The sequence below is a fragment of the Typopeltis vanoorti genome, chromosome 9 (assembly GCF_054136105.1).
Source record: "Typopeltis vanoorti isolate ZY-2024b chromosome 9, IOZ_Tvanoo_1.0, whole genome shotgun sequence".
NCBI lineage: Eukaryota > Metazoa > Arthropoda > Arachnida > Uropygi > Thelyphonidae > Typopeltis > Typopeltis vanoorti.
In genome coordinates this window covers 134,024,737-134,051,313 of record NC_143557.1, presented here as the reverse complement: position 1 = coordinate 134,051,313, position 26,577 = coordinate 134,024,737, and the positions used below count along the sequence as shown (strand labels likewise).

General features: G+C 34.8%; 1 protein-coding gene across 1 annotated transcript in view; it reads left to right on the top strand.

Annotated features, from left to right (window-relative positions):
• The window catches only part of Cdc2rk (cyclin-dependent kinase 10), a 189,696-nt gene extending 166,208 nt beyond the window's left edge, over positions 1-23,488 (top strand). Inside the window, exons 9-11 of the mRNA XM_090397623.1 lie at positions 3,705-3,794; positions 14,903-14,955; positions 23,242-23,488. Coding sequence (XP_090253749.1) covers positions 3,705-3,794; positions 14,903-14,955; positions 23,242-23,312 — 214 coding nt within the window. The 3' untranslated portion in view covers positions 23,313-23,488. The remainder of the gene's footprint in view (positions 1-3,704; positions 3,795-14,902; positions 14,956-23,241) is intronic.
• The last annotated feature ends 3,089 nt before the right edge of the window (positions 23,489-26,577 follow it).

Genomic DNA, 26,577 nt, shown 5'->3' with positions numbered 1-26,577 from the left:
TTCGCTGATTTTCAACTCAGCATCATCAGAGCACAATACACATGTAAACGCAACAGTGAGTGAGTGAAACAATATAATTGCAAAAGACAAAAGATCTAAAGTCATATTTTTGGCGCCCTCTAACGGGAAAAAAATAAAAAATAAAAAACAAATAAAAAAATAAGGCAGCAGTTATCCAGGAGTTTTTCTTAGGATAACCGTCTCCCAAATTTTTGGCAAATTAATGCAACCATGTTTGTTAAGGTTGGGAGAATTCTTCAAAGCCATTGCTGACTCAAAAAATAATCTTTCAGATCTATAACGACTCCTAAATAGCACATTCGTTTTCCTCCGTCTAATCCTGTGTGAAGGAGTATCCAAAGCGTGGTCTGCCAGTCCCGACTTGCCATAGTAATAGTAGCGAATGTATCTTTCATGTTCTTCCAGGCGGATGTTCACTGATCTTCCTGTTTGCCCATAATAGGCCAAGTCACAGTCACATGGAACTTCATACACTCCTGGGTGTGCTAAAGGGTGAAGTTTATCCTTTGGCGAGTGGATCAGAGTTGCCAGCTTGACATGAGGCTTGAAGGTGGTGCGAAGGCCATGTTTCAACAATATTTTGGCTATCTTTTCCGATGTACCTCTGATATAGGGAATGGAAATGGTCATGTTGTATTCTTGTGTATTAGGGGGGGGGGAGGCAGAGTAATGGGCCTATGTAGTATTTTTTCTATTTTGTAGGGATTGTAGCCGTTGGCTAAGAACGTATGGCGCAGGTACTGGAGTTCAGTGGTCAGAGCTGTATCGTTAGAACAAATGGCTCTGGCTCTGTGTGTAAGTGTTTTTACAGTGCCGTACTGTTGGACTGGATGATGATGTGATTGTTTATGTAGGTATCTTCCTGTGTGTGTGTAGGCTTCCTGTAAATAGAAAAAGATAGTGATCCATCTGAAAGGCGGGTGACTAATGTGTCAAGAAATGGTAGACAGTTATTTGATTCTTTTTCTACTGTGAAGTGAATTTTGGGGTGTTGGCTGTTTAGGTAGGTGACAAAAGCGTCCAAAGTGTCTTGTCCATGGGGCCAGATGGCAAACACATCATCTACATAGCGCAACAAAACTTATGGCTTGTATGTAGATGATGTGTTTGCCACCACAAAGGTATGATTTTCTATCCTTGCAGACAACTTGCTGCTTGGTCTGTTAAAGTTTGATTCTTGTTTTAATGCTTTTTAACCCCCCCCCCCCCAATTCCCAATAATAATTGTATGTTTGAACATGCAGTTTATGTCTGAGAATAGTTCAACTTTGATTCTGTTTCAAACTTTTATGCATATCTTCTTTTCAATAGGATATTCATGTTGAACAGAAGATATGCATGAAAGTTTCAAATGGAATCAAAGTTGAACTACTCTCAGACATAAACTGCATGTTCAAATATACAATTATTATTGGGAGTGGGGGGGGGGTAAAGAAGCATTAAAACAAGAACCAAACTTTAACAGACCAAGCAAATAAGTTGTCTGCAAGGATAGAAAATGTGGCACGTAGATTATGAGGACAGATTGAGAATTTGTGATTAAAGACACTAGCAAACAGGAGAAAGAGGGGTGATATGATACAGACCTACAAACTTCTGAAAGGGTCATACAGGATACTGGTAAATGGAATTTTTCACATCTTTAAAGTGGAGAGAGGATGAGAGCTACATTTTTATCTCATAGAGCAGTGCATAATTGGAATCGCTTACCTTTGAGGTATTGTGAGGAAGTGCAGATAGTGTGAAAGAATTAATGAGTAAGGTTGACAGGTGACATGAGTGATATATGACCTCCCTCGACATGTTCCTGACTTACTGCAGGTCTCTTGTAATAATAATAATATCTTCAAATATAAGAAATTAGAAGTGACCATCACCAAGTGTTGAGCCAGGAACATGTCAAGGAAGGTCATATATCACCTGTCAACCTTTCTCATGAATTCTTCCACATTATCTGCACCTCCTCATAACACCTCAAAGGTAAGCCATTCCAATTATGCACTGTTCTGTGAGATAAAAATGTAGCTCTCATCCTTTCTCCACTTTAAAGATGTGAAAAATTCCATTTACAAGTATTCTGTATGACCTTTTCAGAAGTTTGTAGGTCTGTATCATATCACCCCTCTTTCTCCTGTTTGCTAGTGTCTTTAATCACAAATTTTCAGTCTCTCCTCATAATCTACATTCCACATTCCCAATATCAACACCCCTCCCACTATATTTGCATTGTTTTAGAAACCAGACCTGCACACAATAATCCATTTGCAGGCATATCAAAGCCTTGTAAAAATAACTTCCTTATCCTTCTGTGTCAATGTTCATTTTAGCATTGCAGTTATCCTCCGAGTTGTACAATCTTTGAGATATGGATCCTGAATTTCAGCTTTCCTAGACAAGATCTCTAGTGTGTCATGTTCTATCATTACTTACTGTCCTCTTCCATCAGGGAGGGGTTGAGTCTTCCGTGTTTCCACAACAACCTCCAGGAGTCTCGGTTTCTTGCATGGCTGGTGAGCTGTCTATAGGTTTTTAATTCAGAGTTGACCTTTATTGATGTTATCCGTTTTGTTCTCGGTCTTACTTTTATTCTTTTTTCTTCTAATCTTGCATACAGAGTGAGTTGGGTAGCCTTTTTGGTGGCATTCTCTCGACATGTCCATGCCATTGAAGTTGTCTTCTTTTGATCTTTTCTATTAATGAGTCTGTATAGTTTAGGTCTTGTCTTACAGTTTCATTTGTTTTCTTTACTTGTCCATTTTGTTTTATTTATTTTTTTGAGACATTTCATCGCGAAAGCCTCCAGTTTTCGTATCTCTGTCTTCTTGATTTTCCAAGTTTCTGAAGCATATAGCACAGTGGGTATTATAATTGCATTATATAATTTTATTTTTAGAGGTCTGGAGATTTTATTATTTTTCCAGATTTTACCTAGCTTATTAAATGATGATCATGTAGTTAATATTCTATGTTTAATAGTGGTCATGCTATCTAAGTGGTCTGTTATTATTCCTAAATAGTTCAATTGTTGATCCATTCAAGGAGAAGTTTACTTTTTCTTCATTTTTTTCAATTACCAAGATTTTTGTTTTGTCTGTATTTATGGTCATGCTATATTCTTGGATAATATTAGTTTCACCATTTTTTCTTTTGTGTCTGCTATCATTACAATGTCATTTGCATATTTTATGTTATTAAGGTTATAACCATTTAGGTTGACCCCCCTTTTTCTCCTTCCAAGGCTTGGTTAACCATATCCTCTAGATCGATGTTAAAAAGGTTTGGGGAGATGGGACATCCCTGGGCTATGAAATTGTTTAGTAACTGATTTTTTTCTTATTTACTTTAGTTTCCTGATAAAAAAAAGAGTCTTTGTATAACTTGGTAATGCCCTAGTCAGCATGATATATTAATATTTGTACAATCATAATTTATATGTAGCTTTCATTGATAGAGAAAAAAGTTTGATTGGCTATGTCTCAAATGATTATGATGATGAACCTTATCTGGCAGTGTCCTCCAAGTTATCCAACTCATTTAAAAAAATAATAACAGTAATAATAACTTTGTAAACATAAAAAGTTAATTAAGCATGTTAGAAGCATGCATGATTGTCTTTTGTGTGTACATGAAATAGCATGTTATATAACTTTTATTGATTTTTCTTTTTTTGTTGTGGTTTTTAGCAATAATAACTTGGACTGTACTTTTCCTTGGCTATCTGAAGCTGGAATACAACTTTTAAACTCACTTCTTTTGTATAATCCAGAGCGCAGGTATGCTTTCTTGTGCAAAATTTTATATATTTTTTATTCATCAAAAACAGTACATTTGGATTTTAATAATCCAAATAAGTAAAATACAATAAATGCCTGATATATTTATGTAATTTACAATATGCATGTATATGCATATTATATGTTACCTGACCTTTAAGCCTGATACAATAAGGGAAGAAGAAAGATGCACTGGCACCTTAAAAAACTTTATTTGAATTTTTTGCATATAATATCATGTTTCTCAGCTTAAATATTGTCCAACTTCTATAATGAATTTTTTTTTGATTTATAAGTATCAGTGGCACAGCCAGAATTTTCTTAAAAAGGATGAATTCTTGTATTTAGAGAAACTTGTGCCATAGTTCTATACAATATATACATGAACACACAAGGTAAAAGTATTATTTATTAAATATATTGCCATATGTTTCAGTCTGAAATTAACAGACTATTGTCAGTGACTTAAAAAAGAAGAGTAGTTATAAGATAGAATGCAAACAATTGATTTATTCGAAATAGAATAAGCTGTGTAATGTTAAATTACCAGTAGTATCACTATGCTTTAACCAAAAAAAAAAAAAAAAGGTTAATCATTACAGTGTGGTAATAAATTGCACATATATATATAAAACATAATGTCATACTCAAGGAGCCTCCGTAGCTCAGTCAGTATAGACGAAGCTCTTTGGTTGGAAAGACCTGGGTTCGATTCCCATCAGTGATGTGAGGAACCTTTATCTGGTCCCTTTCTCTACCCCACCAGCTGTAAGGGAATAGGATAGGATCATACTCAACAGATCATCAGTCAGATGATCATCATATAGATAGGTACTTTTACTTTGTGTTTTCGTATATATATTGTAAAGAAGGATGAAGGTTGAAGTGCTGCACTATCAACTAGAATTCTGCTAGACTTTATGAGTGAGTATAAGAAAACATGTAAATCACAGTAAACTTTAATTAATTTGAATTAATTACAACTATTTCATTTTATAGCTCATAAAATATTTTCATTCTGAAGAATAATAGAAATTTGGATACAACAGATTATACAAAAATGTATAATCACAATGAAAATTTCTACGAGGGTGGTCTGAAAAGTTCTCGGCCTTGACCATAGATGGCAATCCTATCGGCAAGATTTTTTTTTTCTAAGTTGGTGCATCTGTCATAAGCATCCATGTGAAATTGCAAGTCATTCTATCAAGTAGTTTGTTTTTACAGCTGTCTGAAGCAAAAGTATTGTCTGTATCCCTTGAAATGGATAAAATTGAGTATCGTGCGGTTATAAAATTCTTTGTAAAAGAAGGTTTAACACCAAAAGAAATTCATTCGAAGTTCATAAAAGTTTATGCACTCTTCTCCTTCGTTTTCGACAATTAAGAAATGGGCTGACAAGTTTAAATGTGGCCGTACCAGCCTTGAAGATGATCCACGCAAAGGACGTCCAACAAGTGTAACAACACCAGAAATTATTGATCGTGTGCACAATATGGTATTGGATGACGGCAAGTCAAAGTGCGTGAAATTGCTGAGACTATAGGTAAAAAGAACATGTAGATATATTTTGCATGAAGAATTGCAAAAGCTTTGCACAAGATGGGTGCCATGCTTGCTCACAGCAGATCAAAAACGCACTCACATGAAAATCTCTGAACAGTGCTTGGACATTTTAACAAGAATAAAACTGATTTTGTGCGTCGATTTATTACTGTGGATGAGATTTGGATTTACCATTACACACCAGAATCCAAACAGCAGTCAAAACAGAAGTTGGTTGTTCAGTGCCAAAGAAGACAAAGTCGGTTCATCAGCAGGAAAGGTCATGGCATCGATGTTTTGGGATGCTAAAGGCATTTTGTTTATTAATTATCTTGAAAAGGGTAAAACAATAGCTGAGGAATATTATTCCGATCTTTTTACCAGACTAGATGAAAAAATTCATCAGAAAAGACCCGTTTGCAGAAGAAAAAAAATCATCTTTCATCAGGACAATGCACCTGCCCACAAAGGTGTTTTAGGCAATGGGAAAATTAAGGGATATGCAGTATGAATTGTTGGAACATCCGCCCAATTCCACAGATTTGGCTCCCTCCGACTTCTGTCTCTTCCCAAAACTAAAACCCTTCCTCGCTGGTAAGTGTTTTTCTTCAAATCAAGAGGTGATTGCAGCTGTAGAGGGGTATTTTGCAGATCTTACTGAGAACCACTACAGGGATGGGATAATGGCACTGGAGCATTGCTGGAATAAATGCATTAGTCTTAAGGGAGATTATGTTGAAAAATAAAAATAATTTTGAAATTATAAATTCATTTTTTCATTGTTGGGCCGAGAACTTTTCAGACCACCCTTGTTATATGCAGTCACATATGCTAGGCTTTAAACTACACTGAAGTGCCATTGAATTAGGGATAGGAGACGCTATGCAAATTCTGTACCACAACTCTCGCATTTGCATGCATGCATTGCCAAAACTGTGGTTATACTTAGCTACCAGCTTTGATTTTCTCGTACAACAGTTTCAAGAGTGTTCCAGGGGAAAAAATAAGCACCCAGATAAACTGCAAAGGGCAACCAGTTTTCAATGTAAGGACCATGCAACGTTCACTTCACTCTAGGCTTTTTTGAGCTGCCAACATATGAGAGTCCCACTTCTAATGGCACAACACAGGTGAATGTGCCTTGTCTGGGCTAAAGAACATCAAAACTGGACAATTGAAAATTGGCAACATGTAGATTGGAATGATGAGTTGTGATTTGAGCTTCATAGCACTAATGGGAGACTGAAGGTATGCCACCAATCTCATGAAGCTGTGGATCCTGTATCTCAGGTTGGAACTCTACAAGCTGCTGGTGGCTCAGTAATAGTCTGGGGTGTCTTCATTTGAATGTCTTTGGAACCTTTGGTATATGTACCAATGACTTTTGATGCATCTCAGTATGTGGAAGTCGTGGCCGACCATTTATACCCGTTATGCCCATTATGTATCCCGAATGGCGTCTACCAGCAAAACAACTTTTCAACTCACAGGTCCAGGCAGGCTACTGCTTGGTTCCATGAGCATTCTGTTGACTTTGAAATGGTGAAGTGACCACCTAGAAGCCCTACTTTAAATCCCATTGAAAATCTTTGGAATACCATTGAGCAGAATGCCAGTGTCTCATCACTACTGAACTTGAGTGAATCGTGGACAGTTCTGGTGGACGTTGCCATACCTGTGAAACATTTTCGTAAGCTTGTGGAGTCCTTGCGTCATTATGTGGTGGCCGTTATCAGGGCCAGAGGGGGTCCAACATATTACTAGGTAGCTACCTCTAATTCAATGACACTTCAGCATATAAAACTATTGGAAACTTAAAAAGGGAACTGTCATGTTGTTTGTCATGGTACTTCTAATTTTAGCAAAATGTTGTTTGGAAAAATTGATAGAAAAAAAAATTGAACTATAAATTCAGAAATATCTCTTTGACTCTGTTATGTTGATGGTATTTTTGTCATGGAAACATACACAGATCAAGAATTACAATACTTTCAACAAAAAACCAACTATCCACCATAGAATAACATTTATTTTGAATAAAGAATCACACGGAACATTATCCTTTCTCAACATGAAAAGGATAGCTCTCTCTAAATCTATAGTGTGAAGATCCACAAAATTTGCTCATCATAAGAAATTTTCTAACAAGAAATAGAAACCTATCCTCAGTAGTTATAATCTAAAAATAGCTCAAAAATTATCAGATGCTACTTTCTGATTCTGAATGTGTTGTTAAAATTCTCAAAAAATATCAGCTTACTGCAACCTTCAATCCAACCTTTGTTTCTGCAACTTTTATTTTGGTCCTTGTGGCAGATCAGTTTAAAAATGTATTTCTGAAAGCATCAACAAGGCTTCAACTCTCTGAAGATCAGTCACTCTGGACACACCATCCATCCAACTCATTGATAGTCTACCTCTTCCTCTTTTTCCAGGGACTTTACCTACTATTACTGTTTTGAGAAGTCCTCCTTCCATACTTTCAATGTGTCCAAAGTATTTCAGCTTTCTTCTGTCAATATCCTTAGGAGCCAGTTTTGCCTATATCCTTTCTAGCACCCATCTGTTTGTGTCAAGTTCTTCTCTCCTTAACCTGTTGGTTGTGGGTAGCATGGATTATTGATGGTGATCTCTCTTTTGTGCTGTTAGTTTGACTCTTTGGTAATGTCATCCATTTTTGATGTCAATATGTATTGGATTCTTGGTCTCCCTCTACTAGGTCTTCCCTCAATCAAATTTGGAGTCCAATCTGAGTATACTAGTAGGTGTCCTATCATGTTATTTCTTTTTTTCTAATGTATGTATGTAGTATGTTTCTTTTTTGTTCTGCCTTTTTTAATACCTCTTCATTTGTAACTCTTTTTGTCCATCTGATCTTCAGCATTTGGCACCAATATCTCGAATGCTAGAAGTCTTGATTTATCCCTTTTTGAAGAATACATGTCTCTGATCCATAAAGGGCCACTCCCCTTACAAAGCTTTTAATAAAGTCTTCTTTGTTCTCAATGACATACTCTTTGATGTTAATGGTGTTCTTTTCTTGTTAAATGTCTTTTTTGCTTTTGTCATTCTTATTCTCACATCTCTTCCACTTCTCTCATCTGATGTTATTAGGCTTCCGAGATAGGTAAATTCTTTTACTTGCATTAATCTTTTCCAATTTATTGTGATATTATGGTTTGCTCTCATCCCTGGTACATTTCATTACTTTTCTTGTTTTCTCATCTAATGCAGACAAGAAAATTAAAAGTTTTTGGAAAGTGGGATCTTGGGGGCATTCCTTTTGGACTAACCCCTAAGAGGGAACCCCACTCATTATACTTGGAATTCCCTTCTCCACTTACCCAATATTACCAGTTCAAGAACTTATATACAAGAACATCGAAACCTTAGAAGACTGGACATTAGCACTTTCCTTTTCTTCTAAAGCCATAGTACTCAAAACCATAATCTTTCCTGCTCAGTTGTACATAATAAATATTACAGACATCACAGAAGCTGAAGAAAAGCAATTATATAATAAGCCTGTGCATTTTTTTTGGTCCAGCCAGTACCAAGAAGTTAAAAAAGAATTACTTCAACTATCAAAGAAGCATGGAGGATTTGGACTTCCAGTCTGTTATTTAAGCAATGCAGCTTCAAAAATCCATAAAATATTGCAGACCAATCACACATATGCAGATATTCTCATGTACTACCTGGATTTTCATCTTCTCCTGATTGGAATAAATTATTATAAAGGTTCAAAAGCTGAGAATTTTCCTAAATACTCAACATTCTGTGCTTAACTCTAAGACTGCTACAACACTCTGGCATTGACATACATTCTTTCCATTAAAAAAAGGTAAAATCTGGTATAAAATCTTGAACCTCTTTTGCCGTGAACTTCCACAGTTGGGTACTGACAACAGCACTTTGTTTCATAACTTATTGAAGTTCCAAGGCTACCCTAACAGGAGAGAGATCTTGCTTGGAGAATTTCATATGGTCACTTTCCAGTCGATACCATCAAATGCAGATACTTTAACATCAGAGAGCCAATCTGTGACATCTGTTACCGATTGGGAACAGTAGAACATGCATTCTACAGCTGACCTCCTGCAGCAATGGGAAGAGAATTTTGATTTTTATAATTATTGAATTAAAATATCATTTACAAAAGGTTACAAAGAAACATGGATTTGAAAAGCAATATCACATCCCAATGTTTTATAATATTGTATTGTGAAAATTTTATTCTTCAGTCAGACAATTTTTGTATTTAGAAAGCATTCTAGGAGATATCAAATTTTTGAGTAAGTGGTGTCTGGCTTGAGCACAGTAAGCAGGCGATGCATTGCATCAGGCTTCTTCTTGAAGCAGGGGGCTGAAGTGAGTAGAAAAATAAAGAACATTTTAATATTAGCATTCATTAATGTGTATATGATTGTCAGACATACAAAAATATTTTGGAAAAATTTGGAGAAAAGAGCAAAGCTAATAATAATGGTAAATACCTGTTGGATTTCTGCTCAGGACATGGACTGGTTATTACTAACACCATGTTCCAACATAAAAATGTGTACAAATTCACATCAAGAGAAGAGGCAAGGAATAAGAAAAGTCTCATTGACTATATTATTGTTGATAGTGATGGTTTCTGTCTGGTGCAGGACACTAGAGTGTACAGAGGATTTGAAATTGGAAGTGATCACCATTTAGTCTTGAGTAGGATAAAATTGAATTTCATATTGAAAAGAACAAACAAAGATTAACAACAGCAGAAATGAAGTTTATGAGAAAAACTGCAACGTATACCCTATTTGATCACAAAAGAAACGAAGATATTATGAAAGAATTAAACCAAGAACCAGTAATAGAAAAAATTAAAAAATTTAACATAAATGGATGGAACACGTTCAAAGAATGAAAACAGAAAGATTACCAAAATAAGCCATTAGGAAAAAGAAAACCAGGACGTCCTCTTAAACGATTCAATGATGACTTCTAAGGCCGGAACAGGCCATGCTAGGCCTAAATCCTTGATACGTATGATGATGATGATTGAAAAGAATAACATATAAGAAAGTTTTAAAGTGAATAAAAGTTAAGTAGCTCTCAGATGTGAACTGTAGACTAAAATACACAAATATTTTTCAAGAAAAAATGAAGGAGTTTGAAAACAAGAACCAAACCTTGGAGATTCAGTGGCAAGCCCTGAAGAAAACTCTGATTGATTCAGCCAGAGAGGCATGTGGTGAGGTTGTCTGCAAGGATAGAAAAATCAGAACTCCGTGGTGGACACAGGAGGTTAGAGGCAGTGAAAGAAAAGAAAAAACATATCAAAAATTCCTGGCAAATAAGTCAGCTTGTGCTCTTAGAGAATACAGAGACAAATGTAAGAAAGGTAATCACGGAGTAAAACTAGCTAAACAAAAGTCATGGGAGGACTTTGGAAAGAACATACAAAATAAATATCAAGAAGGTGGCCAAATATTCTGGAGGTTGTTGATGACGCTCAAAAATGGAGGAAATAGTGCTGTAAAGGGAATTAGAGATGGTAAAAGTGACATGAAAACTGGAGAAAAGATATCTTTGAAGTATGGAGTAATTACTGCGAAAGATTGCTAAATGAAATAAGCAGTGATGACAGCACAATGGTAAAAAACACTGACCAAGCATGCAGTCAAGAATACTTGAAGTAGAAAAAGCCATCAAAGGCCTGAAATGTGGAAAGGCAGTAGGAGGAGATGATATTCGACCAGAAACTCAAGTATGGAGGTATAAAAGTCTTGCAGTGTCTGCACTGCATAATTCAGAAGGCCTGGACAGAGGGACGAATTCCCGATGATTGGAGTAGAGCTCTCATAGTACCCATATATAAAAAGGAAATAAAACTGAATGTGAGAATTACAGAGGTATTTCATTACTGAGTGTTCCTGGTAAGATATATGCAAGTATACTTGAGAAACGGTTAAGAAGGATTGTAGAAGAGAAGCTTGGTGAAGAACAAGCTGGATTCAGGCCAAATAGAGGGAGTCAGGATCAGGTTTTCACCTTACGACAGATAGTTGAGAAATCATGGTAATATAACAAAGATCTATATTTAAGTTTTTTAGATCTGGAAAAGGCATATGACAAGGTGCCAAGAGAGAAGCTATTCAAAACTCTAGAGTTATATGATGTCAATGGGGCATTATATCAAGCAATACTTAGTCTTTATTTGAGTTGTAAGTCAGCAGTTAGAATTGAAGGAAGTACAGGAAGGTGGTTTAATGTTAAATCTGGTGTCGGACAAGGATTGTCCGACACCAGATTTATGCATTGTCCCCTCTGTTATTCATTATCTATATGGATCACATTATGAAGGAAAGTGGTATTAAACCTGATATCAAAATTGGAGATGTTAATATCAGCTCTTTGCTTTATGTGGATGATGTTATACTTCTAAATAAATCCACTACAAGTCTGCAAGATTCCGTAACTAAATTGAATAACTGTTGAAGTGGATATGGTATGAAGGTCAGCATTACAAAGACAATGAAAGTAGGCAGAAACATTGAAAATGTTAACTGCATTGTGAATGGAGAACCTATAGAACAAGTAAAACACACCTACTTAGGCACGATTTTTAGTGAAGATGGTAAATTAAATATAGAAATAGACAACAGGATCAACAAAACTGGTGTGGGAGGAAGTCAACTGAATAAATTTAAATGGAATAAGAGAGAAATTAGCAAAAATCCTAAATTAGCTGTATTCAAGATAGTGTTCAAACCAGTTTTAACTTATGGATCTGGTGAGCTAGATTAGAAGTAAAACACTTGACCAAAGACTAGATTCTGCATATATGAGAGTCCTGAGAAAGATTAGGGGCATGAACAGATGGCATTAATGGCAATATCATTAAAAAACAGGGATATTAGGAAATAACTTGACATTGTCAGTATCCAGGAATGCATTGAGCTAATCTCAGGTGATATGTTCACTTAAACAGAATGGGAGAGGAAAGATTAGCAAAACAAGTGTTCTCTGCCATTTTGGCAGGAAAAGACCCAGATGAAGACCAAAATATAGGTGGATTGATACAGTAAAAAGTGCCTTAAAAGACAGAAATATAAGATATGATAATATTGAAATCTTGACAGGTAACAGACTGATTTGGAGGAAAATTGTAAATAGGAAGTTAGTAATGATGTAAATTTTCCATGTAGTACTATCATATCCTGTACACCCCTTGAGGGTATATACCAGGAATTTGAAGATGATGATGATGTATATGCACTAAATATATTATATTATTTCGTGATCCCTCCAGCGAATCCAAAGACTGATCTAGAGAGGGTGCCTACTCTACAACTCTGTCTCCCCCACTCAATCCGCCAACTACAACGAACACCACAACTATCATCATCATCTGCACCAACGGTATCTACCACCCATCATCACTACTATTATTTTCACAGACAATCAAAAACATCCATGCCCATGCTGGGATTCAAACCCACAGCCTTTTGGCTAAAGAGCAGATATGCTGGCCAAAATATCCATGTCCACAGCGAGTTCGACCCTGAAGGTAGTTGGTTAGAGAGCGGTTACACTAACCACTCAGTCATCCTGGCTGGCAAACACTTACAAATATAGTAATATAAAAATATATTAGTATTTATTACTATATTTTTATATTTACTATATTTACTGTGCTTTTAATAACTTATAGCAAAAACTGCAAGTTATTTTTCGCTATGTGTAGTATAGAGCTGGCAGAAGCATTAGATGAGCCAGGCACTCACCTGGTACCTTACATTACCGACTTTCTTTTTACATGCAGCACTCTTTCGTCAGTTAGGATATGAGGCATGCATGTGTACCAAGCTTAATATCTATTATGAAGTGATATTTGTATGTTTCTGTGGAACAGACCTCACACATTGTTTGTTGTTATAGTTAATTCACACTTTATAGTTAATTCACACCGAGGCAGGTAGATCCAAAATGTTACCTAAGTCTTTACAAATCAAAGAAAAATGTTTTCATAAGGTGAGTGCCTGGCTCATCCAGTTCTTCTGCCAACTCCAAAAATACACATAGTGAAAAACAACTTGCAGTTTTTGCTGAATGTTATTAAAGTCTGACCACCTGAGTATCAATTAAGTATTTATTTTTACTTTTTATTTACATTTATTTTTTATATATTACCATATGTGTTTTGATTTTGTAACCTTTAAATTTTAAATGCATTTAAAAAAAAGTAAGGGGTGCTCAACTTAAAATTACATCAGGGGGCTAGGATCCCTAGAGCAAGACCCCACCTACATTATACAATATTTGCCAGAGGGAAATAAAATTCTGTTTATATTTTCTATGAGAGGTTTTTTAAATGGTTCCATCCTCTTAATTCACTGCCATCTTATAGTCAGTTGCAGAGATGACTGAAGAGCAATCCCAGGTAGAGAAGGCCAACTCAAGGCAGTTAACTCAAATAAGGCTAACCACATGGGTATCAGTCATCTTTGCGCTTTAGTTTCATTCGGTCTTTTGGTCATTCTTCTATATGGGATGAAAAATGAAAACTGATAGCCTTTGGCTCTCATATACTATCTGTCTTTTCTTTCTCCTAATACTAGGCTTTCTTGCACTCCTATACTAACTACTCCACACCTATGACAAGCACCCCCTTTACTTTTTCACCTCAATGAAGGTCAAAACCAGTCTGAGTAGTGGCCTTTCCCATAATGCATAGCATTATACATGCCCATAAGGATGTGTGATTTGCATTAAGGGATACTAAGGCAAGTGATGAGAAGTCATTAGCCTCTATATACAGTAGCCCAGTCATGGAGTTACTTCACATGCAAACTTTGTTTGGCTACACTTGGATAAAGAATGAAAGCAAGAATATAATTTCTTGGCATCTTTAATTCATTGTAATATTTACGAATATGTTGTTTTAATCAGTATAGAAAACAATTGTTCACTAAGTCTGAAATGCTTGTTTATTCAACATCCAAGTTGATATCTTGAAACTGATCATACAGAAAAGTGAGAACTAAATTCAGATCAGGAATCTTAGGCAGTTTTTCTGTACTCCTTATAGATTATATGGAGATGTCCTCCTATTTATTTTTAGTTCTGTTTATTGGAACCGGAAGTGGCTTGTGAAAATTCCATGTTAGGTTTCTAAAGTAGGGTTTCCAGCATATTTAACCTGCCATCTATAAATGTTAGGATGTTAGGTGGCACCATCCTTTCATGGATGGGATTTACATTTAATTTGTTAAGATAGTATAATCATATTTGTGTAACATAAGATATCTAAAATTTGGTAAATGAAAACAATACAATCTATAGAGTGGTTGAATTAGTGACATTGTGTGTTAAAAATAGATTTTGTTTTTACTGAGGTAATTAACTAAAATGTAAAGGAAGGTTACTTACAAATAAATTAAAGTTATTATACATATAAGAATGAATTCTGTTAACTGAGGTCCTCAAATATATGCAGATTATTAATTTTTCAAAATACTATTCTTATGTAGAAATTAACGTAGTGTTATTTTATTTTATTTTATTTTTTAATTTAGAGCTAAAGCAGCAGATTGTTTGCAAAGTGCTTACTTAAAGGAGCCACCATTAGGTATGTAACCTTATTGAAATACTCAAATAAGTAGTCACATTACTTAAAGAAAATGCACTGAATTTATTATAGGACATGTTTATCTGGTCTTCAACAGGAATATTAACATTTTGAGTAATGGGAGAAGATAAAAAAAAAAGCATTATCACGAATTCAGTTATTGATATAATGCTTCAGTACGATGTTGGATTGGTTGAGAAAGGGGATATTGTTTCTGCTTTCCAACCTGTAGGCTGTTAATTTGAATATTTCTCTAGTACGTGAAAGAAAATATCATGAAGATGCTTGCAGAGCTATATTTGATACCTCTGCAAAACAGTTATTGTTAATGTATGTCAGAAAATTAAAGAAGCTTCTGAAGTGCTATACACTCTCATTCAATGCATTAAGAACCAAGGCATTGTTTATTCTAATGTTCACTGTTTATTTTACTTAAATAAAGAGCCAATAGGCTTCATTTTTGGCGATGTAACATTATTTAAATTAAGGCAAGTGATTAAGGTGTTTTTACATTATGGGAAATACTAAGAATAGTGATCAGAGCTTTATACACCTTTGCTACGAGTTTCCCTAGTTTGTACTACATGCTTTGGCTTACATTAGTATCTGCCGATACTTTTATAGTTACTATATTCGGCATGAAACTCTTTGATTCCGATCTTTGAGTTTCTTATTCGGTTTTGAAACAATATGGGATTTAATATCCCCTTAATTTAAATAATTACATCGCCAAAATGAAGCCTTATTGGCTCTTTATTTAAGTAATTCAATGGGTGCACCTGTTTGACAACTCTTATAGCAGAGTATATAAGTTCTTTTCACTATACCCTCAGTATTAATTTGGTCTACCTACTCACTGATGAGACCTGAATAAAGGTCGAACCGGTCTGGGTAATGGCCTTCCACCATAATGTATAACATCATATAAGATCTCCTAGGAGATGTGTTTTTACATTATGGGAAATACTAAGAATAGTGATCAGAACTTTATCCACCTTTGCTACGAGTTGCCCTTGTTTGTACTACGTGCTTTGGCTTGCACTAGTATCTGCCGATACTTTTATAGTTTACTATATTCAGCATGAAACTCTTTGATTCTGATTTAAGACCAAAATGTAGGTTATTAATAATGACAATTATGACAATAGGTTATGACACTCAAATTAATCTCTTTATTTGGAAGATAAGAGATTAATTTAGAGTAAAAATGTTAATAGGTAATTAGTAATAATGTAAGCTTTTCATATACCATCATAAATATGCTGTACACCTCCTTGATGCTACTTATTGGGAGTTTGACTATGATTTTCATTGACTGATGTGAGTTTGACCACTTCCTTTATTAAAAGTCTGAAATGGCTTGCAAAAGATCTTGTTTCATATCTAGAAAATAATTGACTCTAGTCTCATCTAATCCTAGTTTGCCAATCACACATACTTTGAGAAGGATATTGAAGAAAGAATTGAGATACTTGAGTATCTATTTAAAATGAATGCAGTAATCTACCATTTATCCAACCACACTAGGAAGGCAATTTTCTTTCCAATAATTTAAGGGTCAAATAATTGAAGTACAGCTATATGGTGCTGTACTAAAAGCAGTTAGCATGCAAAAATCGATTAATTGAAGGTTGAAAAAATTATTGACTACAGTAATTTTTGCTTTTCATCAGACATTTTGAAAGGAAATTTGTAAAACAAAGTTCAACTAAAACTGAAAACTTTATTAATAAGAGACCATACGATTTAATGAATAAAATACAATTGCCTACCAGTTTCACTAGCTGCTGTCTAGCATTATCAAGGCTGTACTGGTGTAAATACAAATGCACCAAGTTACATGAATAAAGAAGCATTAGTACCTATTAGGCCATTACATTTGATAATTCTCATTTGGACGTGCACATGCGTTAGTCAGAATCTGGTACATGACCACGTGTTGTGTGGTTTTTTGCGAATTGTAGTTATGTTAAGCTGAGAGAATTGATGAGATTTTTCCATATGTCTTTAAGAATAGCCCCCTGATTTCTATTTAAATTGCTGCCTCTGCGTAGCACCACTGCTGATTCTTTAAAAGTTCTATGTCTGCAGTCATCCTCGATGTAAGGCATGGAACTGTTTTTCTGTTCTATGCATTAATTTGTCGTATGTACTTAATTTCCTCAGGACATCACCCATTTGTTCCATTATTGCCTGAAATCAAATTTCTTCATAGTAAATAGCATTGTATACAAACAATCAGAAGGTCTAGCCATGGGTAGCCCCTGTCACCACCATGCGCAGACCTATTTACGGAAAAACTTGAAAAAGATATTTTTTCCAACATTTCACCTATACCTTTGATATGGTGGAGATATGTCGATGATGTGTTCATCATATGGAAAACCTTCTAGTGTTTCTTAATAAAATCAACACACTTCACAATAAGATCAAATTTACTGTGGAACTAGAGAAGAACAATGAACTACCCTTTCTTGACATACTGGTGAAGAGAGAATATAACAATGTCCAATTGTCCATTTACAAGAAACCCACAAATACAGGAAGGTATCTACATTATTCGTCAAACCATCATCAATCACAAAAACACAGCATCATTCATATTCTCTGCAATCGAGCCTTAAAGTTTATTTCAAAAGAAGACGATGTACGGTTAGAACTGTCGCAAATAGCTAAGACTCTATCTCTGAATGGATATCCTACCAACATTTTAAACAAATTTCTATTCAAAGACAACCTCCAACAACGTGTAACTGATTCCCAATATGTGTCCACAGCAGTGATTCCATATATTAGTTCAGTATCCACAAAATTAACTAGAACGTTTAAAGCTCATAACATCAGATTGGTTATGAGGGGGCTACCCATGGCTAGACCTTCTGATTGAAGGTCTATTTATTACTATTACTATGAAGAATTTATTACCATGAAGAAATTTGATTTCAGGCAATGATGGAACAAATGGGTGATGTCCTGAGGGAATTAAGCACATATGACAAATTAATGCATAGAACTGAAAAACAGTTCAATGCCTTACATCGAGGGTGACTACAGATATAGAACTTTTAAAGAATCAGCAGTGGTGCTACGCACAGGAAGCAATTTAAATAGAAATCAGGGTGCTATTCTTAAAGACATGGAAAAATCTCATCAATTCTCTCAGCTTAACAGAACTACGATTCGGAAAAACCACACAAGACGTGGTCGTGTACCAGATTCTGACTAACGCATGTGCACGTCCAAACAAGAATTATCAAATCTAATGGCCTAATACTAACGCTTCTTTATTCATGTAACTTGGTGCATTTGTATTTACTCCAGTGCAGCCTTGATAATGCTAGACAGTAGCTAGTGAAACTGGTAGGCAATTTCTACTTTATTCATGAAATTGTATAGTCTCTTATTAATAAAGTTTTCAGTTTTAATACATTAGACCAAATATGAACAATTTAAAGTTCAACTAAATTAAATAGGTGAAAGAATACTATATGCATCATAATACTTCAACTTGGTGATCAAAGTTAACAGTAACAATTATTTATGATCGGACTGAGCATGAAGTCAAAGCACAAAATTATGCCATTAAAAAAATGGAAAGTGGAGGCACTATCTCATGTTAGATTAGATAGCTTCTCATGATTTGGCTGAAGAGAAGAACTGGGAAAAAGTTTCAGGAAAAAAATTTCGGAACATGGTTTTGAGGAATTGCTGGATTGGAATAAACAAATGGAAAGATGAGAGAGGAGGATATATATTATAAGTAAGTATGGTAGAATTGGAAGGGATGCTAATAGGGAGGATTACATCCATATGGAGATAGATAGAAGAAGGTTCATAATATATTCCTTATAATTTTGGTACATTAGGGGACTTAGTTTTTTTTTTTTTTTTTTTTTTTTTTATCTGATTAAATCAGATTTGTCATATGTGCTTAATTTATATTATATGAGCAGATAGTTATGTGTTGTGCGTTAGGGAGAGGAGCTTCATTTGGTTTTCTGCATTTGCAATAATCTGGAGTAGCAGTTAGGTTACAGTTTCTGAAGTGTTCATTGACTCAGCGAAAAAATGCTCTTTGATTTGAAGTAATGTTTTGTGCCATCACTCTGAGCAACTTATTTTTTATGGTATTGTAGTGAGTGTGGATTATCATCAGGGTTGGGACCTGTTTGCTATAGTGTCTTAGTGTATATTTGATGGAGAAAATAATGGAATATTCAGTGGAAGGTTTTTTTATTTATTTATTTTTTTTGTATAGGTTTTGTGATTGGTTTTGAGGATAGCCTCTCCTTAGAACATACTAAATAACTGTGTTTATATTGGAGATCTTCAAAAGTAGTTGTATATTTGTGAGCATTGTGAAATTGATTTTGGATGAATGTGCTTTTTAATGCAGATGTATTTGCAGAAGATAGCTAAGAATTTGGTATGGAAGGTAATAAGCACTTAGTTTTAATTTCATAGAAGAGTTGTACTCTTAGAATGTTGTATTTCATGAGATTGATTGATAACAGATTAAAACAGACTGACATTTCAACCATATTAGGAGATGTTGGTGGTTCAGGTATGTTCTGGGTGTGTGATATTAGGAAGAGATCAACAAGCCATGCTAAAGCATTCCTCTGCCATAAGTATGTCAGTCTGTTTTATTTTGTCACTAAGGTGTCTGAATTATGTGCATGCTGCATTAAGTTGCATTATATTAAGCTCGTGTCATAGATTAGAAGGTGATGTTGAGGGTGGTTTGAATCCCTACCTGATATGATACTGAAAGAGAGGGAATGGCAACATCTAATAATGGAATATTGTTATCAGAAATTGTAGGTCCCTAAAGTACATCATTATTATTATTATCTGAGATCTCCAGGGAGTCAAGGACTCATTGAGGGAGGCTGTACATCACCCAAACCAGCTGTCATACTTCCCTTAAACCTGTTCACACTAGATACACTCACTACATCAAAAGCCAAACTATTCCACTCACTCACTCATAACACTGCTATGTGAGAGAACAATCTAGCTCTTACCCTTTTTCTTGACCACGACAAACTTTACTTCTAAAGATGCACCCATGTTCTCCTCCCCAACTTCCTTATAATGAAAAATTTCATCAGACAGTATCCTGTAACACCCATTCAGAAGATAATAGACCTCTATCATGTCAGCCCCACTTTCTCTGTTAACCAGAGTCTGCAATCCACAATCTCAGTCTGTCCTCCTAATCTAAATTCCATAATCTTCATATAATCTTTGTAACTCTTTGCATCCTTTCCACGGCTTCTTTGTCCTGGGAAACCTGGGAGACCAAAGCTGCACACAATGGGCCAGGTGTGGTCTTATCAATGCCTTATAAACAAGCCAAATGACTTCCTTCCTTATCGGCAAACAATTGCAATTGTTAGACTCTCCCTAATGTCATTAATGTATATATTGAACAACAGTGGCCCAACAACTGAACCCTGATGGACAGGACTAGTCACCTTAAATCTAGTAGATTCACACCCACCATATATCACTTTTTTAGTTTCTGTCTGTCAACCATCTACTTACCTAAGTCCAGAGTTTATATTCCAATCCCATATTCTCCAGTTTATGCAACAGCATTTCATGTGGTATCCTATCAAATGCCTTAGCAAAATCCAGCATTATCATAGTGTAACCATTCCGTTTATCCAACTCAGCAGTAACATTGTTATAAATATGACCAAATTGCTAAAACATGACCTTCCTTTAGTAAACTCTGGATGTGTCTAGTTAGACACATCAGCTTTTGCACCACCTGTGTACAATGGAACTATTATACATTCCTTCCATTCCTGTGATATCATTTCTGAGCTGAGACTCAAGTTATAGAAACATGTGAATGGACCTTTATTGATGTCTCATCAGTGTCGAAGCCAGTCATGGTAGTGGCCCTACCCATAATGCTTAGCATTATACACACCCAAAAAAGATGTGTGCTTTGCATTATGGGATACTAAGGCAATTAATGTGAAGTCATTAGCCTCTATATATAAGTAGCTTAGTTATGAAGATACTTCACACACAAACTTTGTTTGCTTACGCTCTTAGATAAAGCATAAACTAAGAATATAATTTTTTGACATCTTCAATATAATTTATAACTAACTGAAAAAACTTGCAACGACTAGCTTTGATCCAGAGTATTTTAATAATAAGGTGCGACATGTTTTCAATACTTGTATGTCGGAAATATATGGCTTCTGCATTACTTCAACCTTGGTATCTCTTCTGGGTCTGAGTAGTGTCCCTTCCCATAATGCATAGCATTATACTTTCCCAAAAGGATGTTGCTTTGCATTATGGGATACTAAGGCAATTAATGTAAAATCATTAGCCTATAAATACAAGTAGCTTAGTCATGAAGATACTTCATTTGCAAACTTTTGCTTAGACTTGGATAAAGGATAAACCAGGAACATGATTTCTTTGCATCTTTAATTTCAAATGTTTTGTGTAGTTTCTAAACTGATATTAGGTAGGGTTTGTCATTTCTACTTATTGAATTTTGGTAGTGATGTTAGGCAGGGCTTAGTGTAATGTATAAATTGTTTTCACAGCAGTATTTGAACATGTTCCTAATTAGAGCCAGGTTGGTGGCTATGCAGATGCATGCATTATCTGGTATGAAGCCTTTAAGGTTGGCAAAGGCTGGAATAACATGTGTAATTTTTTTGAAATAGTGTATAATTTGGTTTGAAACATGTTACTTAAAGCAGTTATTTTATGAAGAATAGATATAATTTGTTAATGGTTGGCAGAGTGCAAGCTAGCTTAGCAAAGCTGTCCAAGTTTAGTTAGTTAAATAAAGTTTGGCAAAAGATCCATGTCAAAGTGCTCTGAATGTGCTATTCAAAGTACATCAACCTTCTGTTTAGTGGCCATTGCCTCCAAGGAGCATTCTGTTTTTATACTCTCTAAAATCTTCTTATTGGTCATTCTTGCAGTCTGAATTATAGGCATGGAGGAGACTATTAAAAATCAATAGTCTCCTCCATGCCTATAATTCAAATGAATCAATTTGCTTTTTGTCTTTCTTCTTAATGATCCAGCTTTCATGTCCATACATCACTACTGGAAATACCATTGTTTTGACAATTCTAATGGCCTTACTCAAACCGCTCCGTCTTTCATAATACCCCCCTCCCCCATGATTATCCTTCTTTTAATTATATCTTCACATTTACCATCATTTCTGATTCTGAACTCCAGTAAATCATAACTTTCAATGATTTCTGTTTTATCTCTCTCTATTATTGTGGTATATACTGGAAGCAAAATCATGAATTGTACCAAACACAGAAGCTTAATATATATTTTCTCTGTAATTCAGTAATTTTGGAATAATATGATAATTGTCAGAACTCTTAAGAATTATTCTAGTATTTAAACTTACATTTCTTTGAAACATACAGAATCATTGTAATGGATTAGACACAGTTTGCAAAATTAAATTTTAGAGTTTATTTAAACTCTAATTTAATTTTTTGTTTCCTCTAAGTTTGTAAATTCTATCTAATCTGTTAAATTAATCCAGTAAGAATATATTGCTATTTAATGATTTAACGCTGTAGAGGTCACGGTTGAAAAAATTGCGGCTTAGGTCGCATGTATCCTAGAGATACATTCATTACTAGTATGTGCTGAAATTTGATAAAAAAAAAAAAAAAAAAAAAAAAAAAAAAAAAAAAAAAAAAACCACTGCAAATATAATACATAATGGTTTATTTATTTTCAGTTACAATCTAGAAATTATTGAACATCAGACTAAACCAATACTATACTGACATTGGAGTTCACAGTATCTCTCAGATACAATTTACTATCAAAAATCACTTCCACTTTCACATTTGACTCTATCATTATTGGACTCGAATAACATTTACTGAATTTCTTCAACATCTGATGGATTATCCAATTGATATATATTTCCAGCCATTTTCAACAGTAAAAGCAAAAAAACTATACCAATACTATACTTACATCGGAGTTCACAGTATCCCTCAGATACAATTTACTATCAAATATAACAAACCTTTATATAACACGTATTAAACTAAACTGATGGCATAAAACACTGCGGAATATCACTTGTAATATACGTATGCACAGCGAGTCATGACCTCCAAACTATACTGGATATGTGTAAGAATATTTATATTAAAACAATTTGTGTATATTTGTCAGATCATCCGTAACCTCCACAGGGTTAAATAGATAGTTGAGAACTGATCACATACCTGACTCTCTCTTTCTCTTTTGCAGCATGTGAACCAGCATTCTTGCATGTTTTGCTTCAGAATCTTGAAAGAAAATTAGATGATGATTCCTTGTGATGATAAACCAGATTCATTAGTACTGAAATTCATTATATGGAATCAAAATCTGTTTGTATAATTGAACTTAATTATAGTTATTTGAAATTTTAGATAATTTTGAATTTCAGTACTGATTGCTTTATAGCTGTGAAGAAAGATGTGAATAAAAATATTCCAGTTTCAATCAGTGTTAACTTTCAGGTGTGCTATTTTTACATTCTTGAATATGAGTAAGGCAGACCAAACGTCTGTTGCATAAAAACAATTTTTGCTGTTATATCACTAAATTCATGAAAATAATAATAATAATAAAACATGTTTGGATATGGCTATATTGCTTATTTAAAAGTCAGCTTTATGAGTTTAAAAGAGGATTGAGTTATAGATATACAATATTCAAACTATTATTTTCTACAATTAATAAACCATGTGTTCATATTTCAGTTAATTATTATTATTATTGCATTGGCACCTCCATAGAGTCCTAAGACTCATTGTGGGAGACCCAAACTATCAACATGATAACTATCATACCCCTCCTTGAAACCATTAACAGACAAAGCAGTTACAACTGACTTAGGCAACCCATTCCATTCATTCATCACCACTCCTCCAAGTGAAAAATCTAGTCCTCACACTTTTTCTAACCACACTGTTACCCAACTTTCATAGATTACTTCTCGTTCTGCTCCCTCTAACCAAGCGCTGAAACATTTCCCCTGCATCAATCCTATAAATTCCTTTAAGTAACTTAAATGTTTCTATCATATCCCCTCTTTTTCTCCTATCAACCAACTTCTGCAATCCGTGCACCCTCAATCTATCTTCATAGGGAATATTCCACAGGCCACTCGCCATCTTGATCACTCACTTCTGAATCCTCTCCATCGCTTCCTCATCCCCAAGAAACACAAGGAACTTGAGCACAGTAATCCAGATGTGGGCATATCAAGGCTTTATAAAGAGGAATGACAACTTCTTTATCTCTACTTGTTAATGTGTTCTTCAATATCTAAATAATATTTTGGGCTACCTTAGCAATATGTCCTTTAAGCTTTAATTCTCTGTTTACTGCTACCCTTAAATCTCTAGCTTCATCTATTTCCTGGAGTACAATACCACCAATGTGATACACGACTTGTAATCTGTTTAATCTCAAAATGCATAACTTTACATTTCTCAACATTAAACTGACACCCATCAACTTATGCCCATACTGGCAATCTATTTAAATCATCCTGCAAGCTCTCCACATTGCCTTGAGTTATGAAGAGTGAAGTTCTGTAACTCTCTCCAAGATTTGAATAAACTCTGTTGGCACCTGAGTGGAACTACCAGTTCAGTGTTGTGAAGTGCAAGGTTTTAAAATATGACAAGCATGAGATTCAGTGTATACAATTAATGGTTATACCTAGAAAGAGGTGGAGAAGATGAAGGATCTGGTGAGGAACCTGAAATTTAGGAACTGCATTATTAGAATTGTAAGGACAACACAATGGATTATGGCAGTGATGTGGAGGGCATCGTATATACAGAAATCAAGAGATTATAGTATACTGTGCAAGCTTTGATAACATCACTTGGATTACTCTGTGTATAGATTTAGTCACTTGGTTTTTGAGGAAAATGAAGATATATTAGAAAGGGTTCAGAGAAGAGTAACCAAGGTAATGTCGGTTCTCTGAAATTGAAGTCAATTAGTAGAATGCCATTTACATAGCCTGGTGGATAGAAGGAGGGAGTAATGTAATAAAGGCATAAATTGAAGTGGAGGGAGATAAAGGTAAAACAAGAAACCATCTCTGGAAGTTGTATGAGGATATGAGCAAAAGGAGTGAATTATAGGTTGTTTTACTTGGAAAGCGATAGATGAGTGGATTCTGTTTTCTGAAAATGTGATGAGTTCAGAAACAGTAATGATGAACATTGTGTTTCACAGTCTTCGTTGACTGTAATTGCATTGCAGTATAGAAAAATGCTAGTTTTTATTATAAAGAAGCATCTCTGTATATAAAATTTTAATATTTTAAACTTTGGATAACTAACTCTTAATTAATAATACCTGTAACCTTATAATAGTGCTGAGTTTTGAATAAAAATTGCAAAATATGATTTAAAAAAACATGCAATTATTGATAAGCCGTGTGACATTTCAGCCTAAATTTTCAGTTTTACCTTTTATAAAGAAACTTCTGTGTAAATGTACATAAAACTTTAATAATAACCAGCGTAAAAAACGTGTCAACATTCGTAACCCGGTCAGTCCCCGGGTTACGGATGAAATGCTCCACAGAACATCTTTAGGTCAGATTTGTATGTAACTCAAATCCCTGATGAACAAGGCATATACAGTAATGATGATGATAATAATAATAATAATAATAATAATAATAATACCCCTCTTCTGTAATAATAAGGTACAGAAAATATTGTGCTCTTTTTTTTTTTTTTTTTTTTTTTTAATTCAAACAAAGAGAACCTAACATTAATTGGAAGATGATGATGGAGATGGTACTGGAGAGGATGGAGTGGGTGCTGGAGAATTAGGATTTGAATCAGGATCAGATTCTGGTCCTAGAGAGGATGGACCAGGTGCTGGAGAATCAGGATTTGATTCTGTTGCTGGAGGAGGGGAGCTTACCACTGAAGTCGGTTTCTTAAAAAAAGGTATTTAGGGTTGTTTTGCATAGCCTTTTTCTTTTTTCATCATAAATGGCCTTGTAGCAGCTGATGTTCTCACTAACTGCATGGTAAATCTTTGTAAACTGCTCAGTATTAGGATCTTGCTCCTCAAGCTTAGCAAATCCTGCTTCAACGAGATGAAAGGCTTCAGCTAATTCTTTTGTTTTAAACTTTCTTGACTCTGGATCTTCTGATTCTTTGTGTTCTTATGTTTCTATCAGCTGCTTCTCTATCTCCATAAGGTCTTCATTGGTTAATTCTTGTGAATGGGACTCTAGTAAGTCAATAACATCATTTTCATTCCAATTGATACCATTTCATTGATTTCATTCCAATATATACATAAAATGTCAATATTCCTTTGTTCTGTTTTATAATGTACTTTTATTTTTATGCTGATGCAGCGGGGGGGGGGGACATAGGTAACATGCAAATATTGGCAAGTTAGTGCAATGAGTAATTATTGGGAACATAGATTGGAAGAAGGGAAAAATCACGTGCGGGAAAAGAAATGTACTAAAAAAAAAAATTGATCCTTATGCACTGGTGATCATGCAGTATGTAGTCTCCCAGCTAAGTCATCACCACCTTCCAGTGGTAT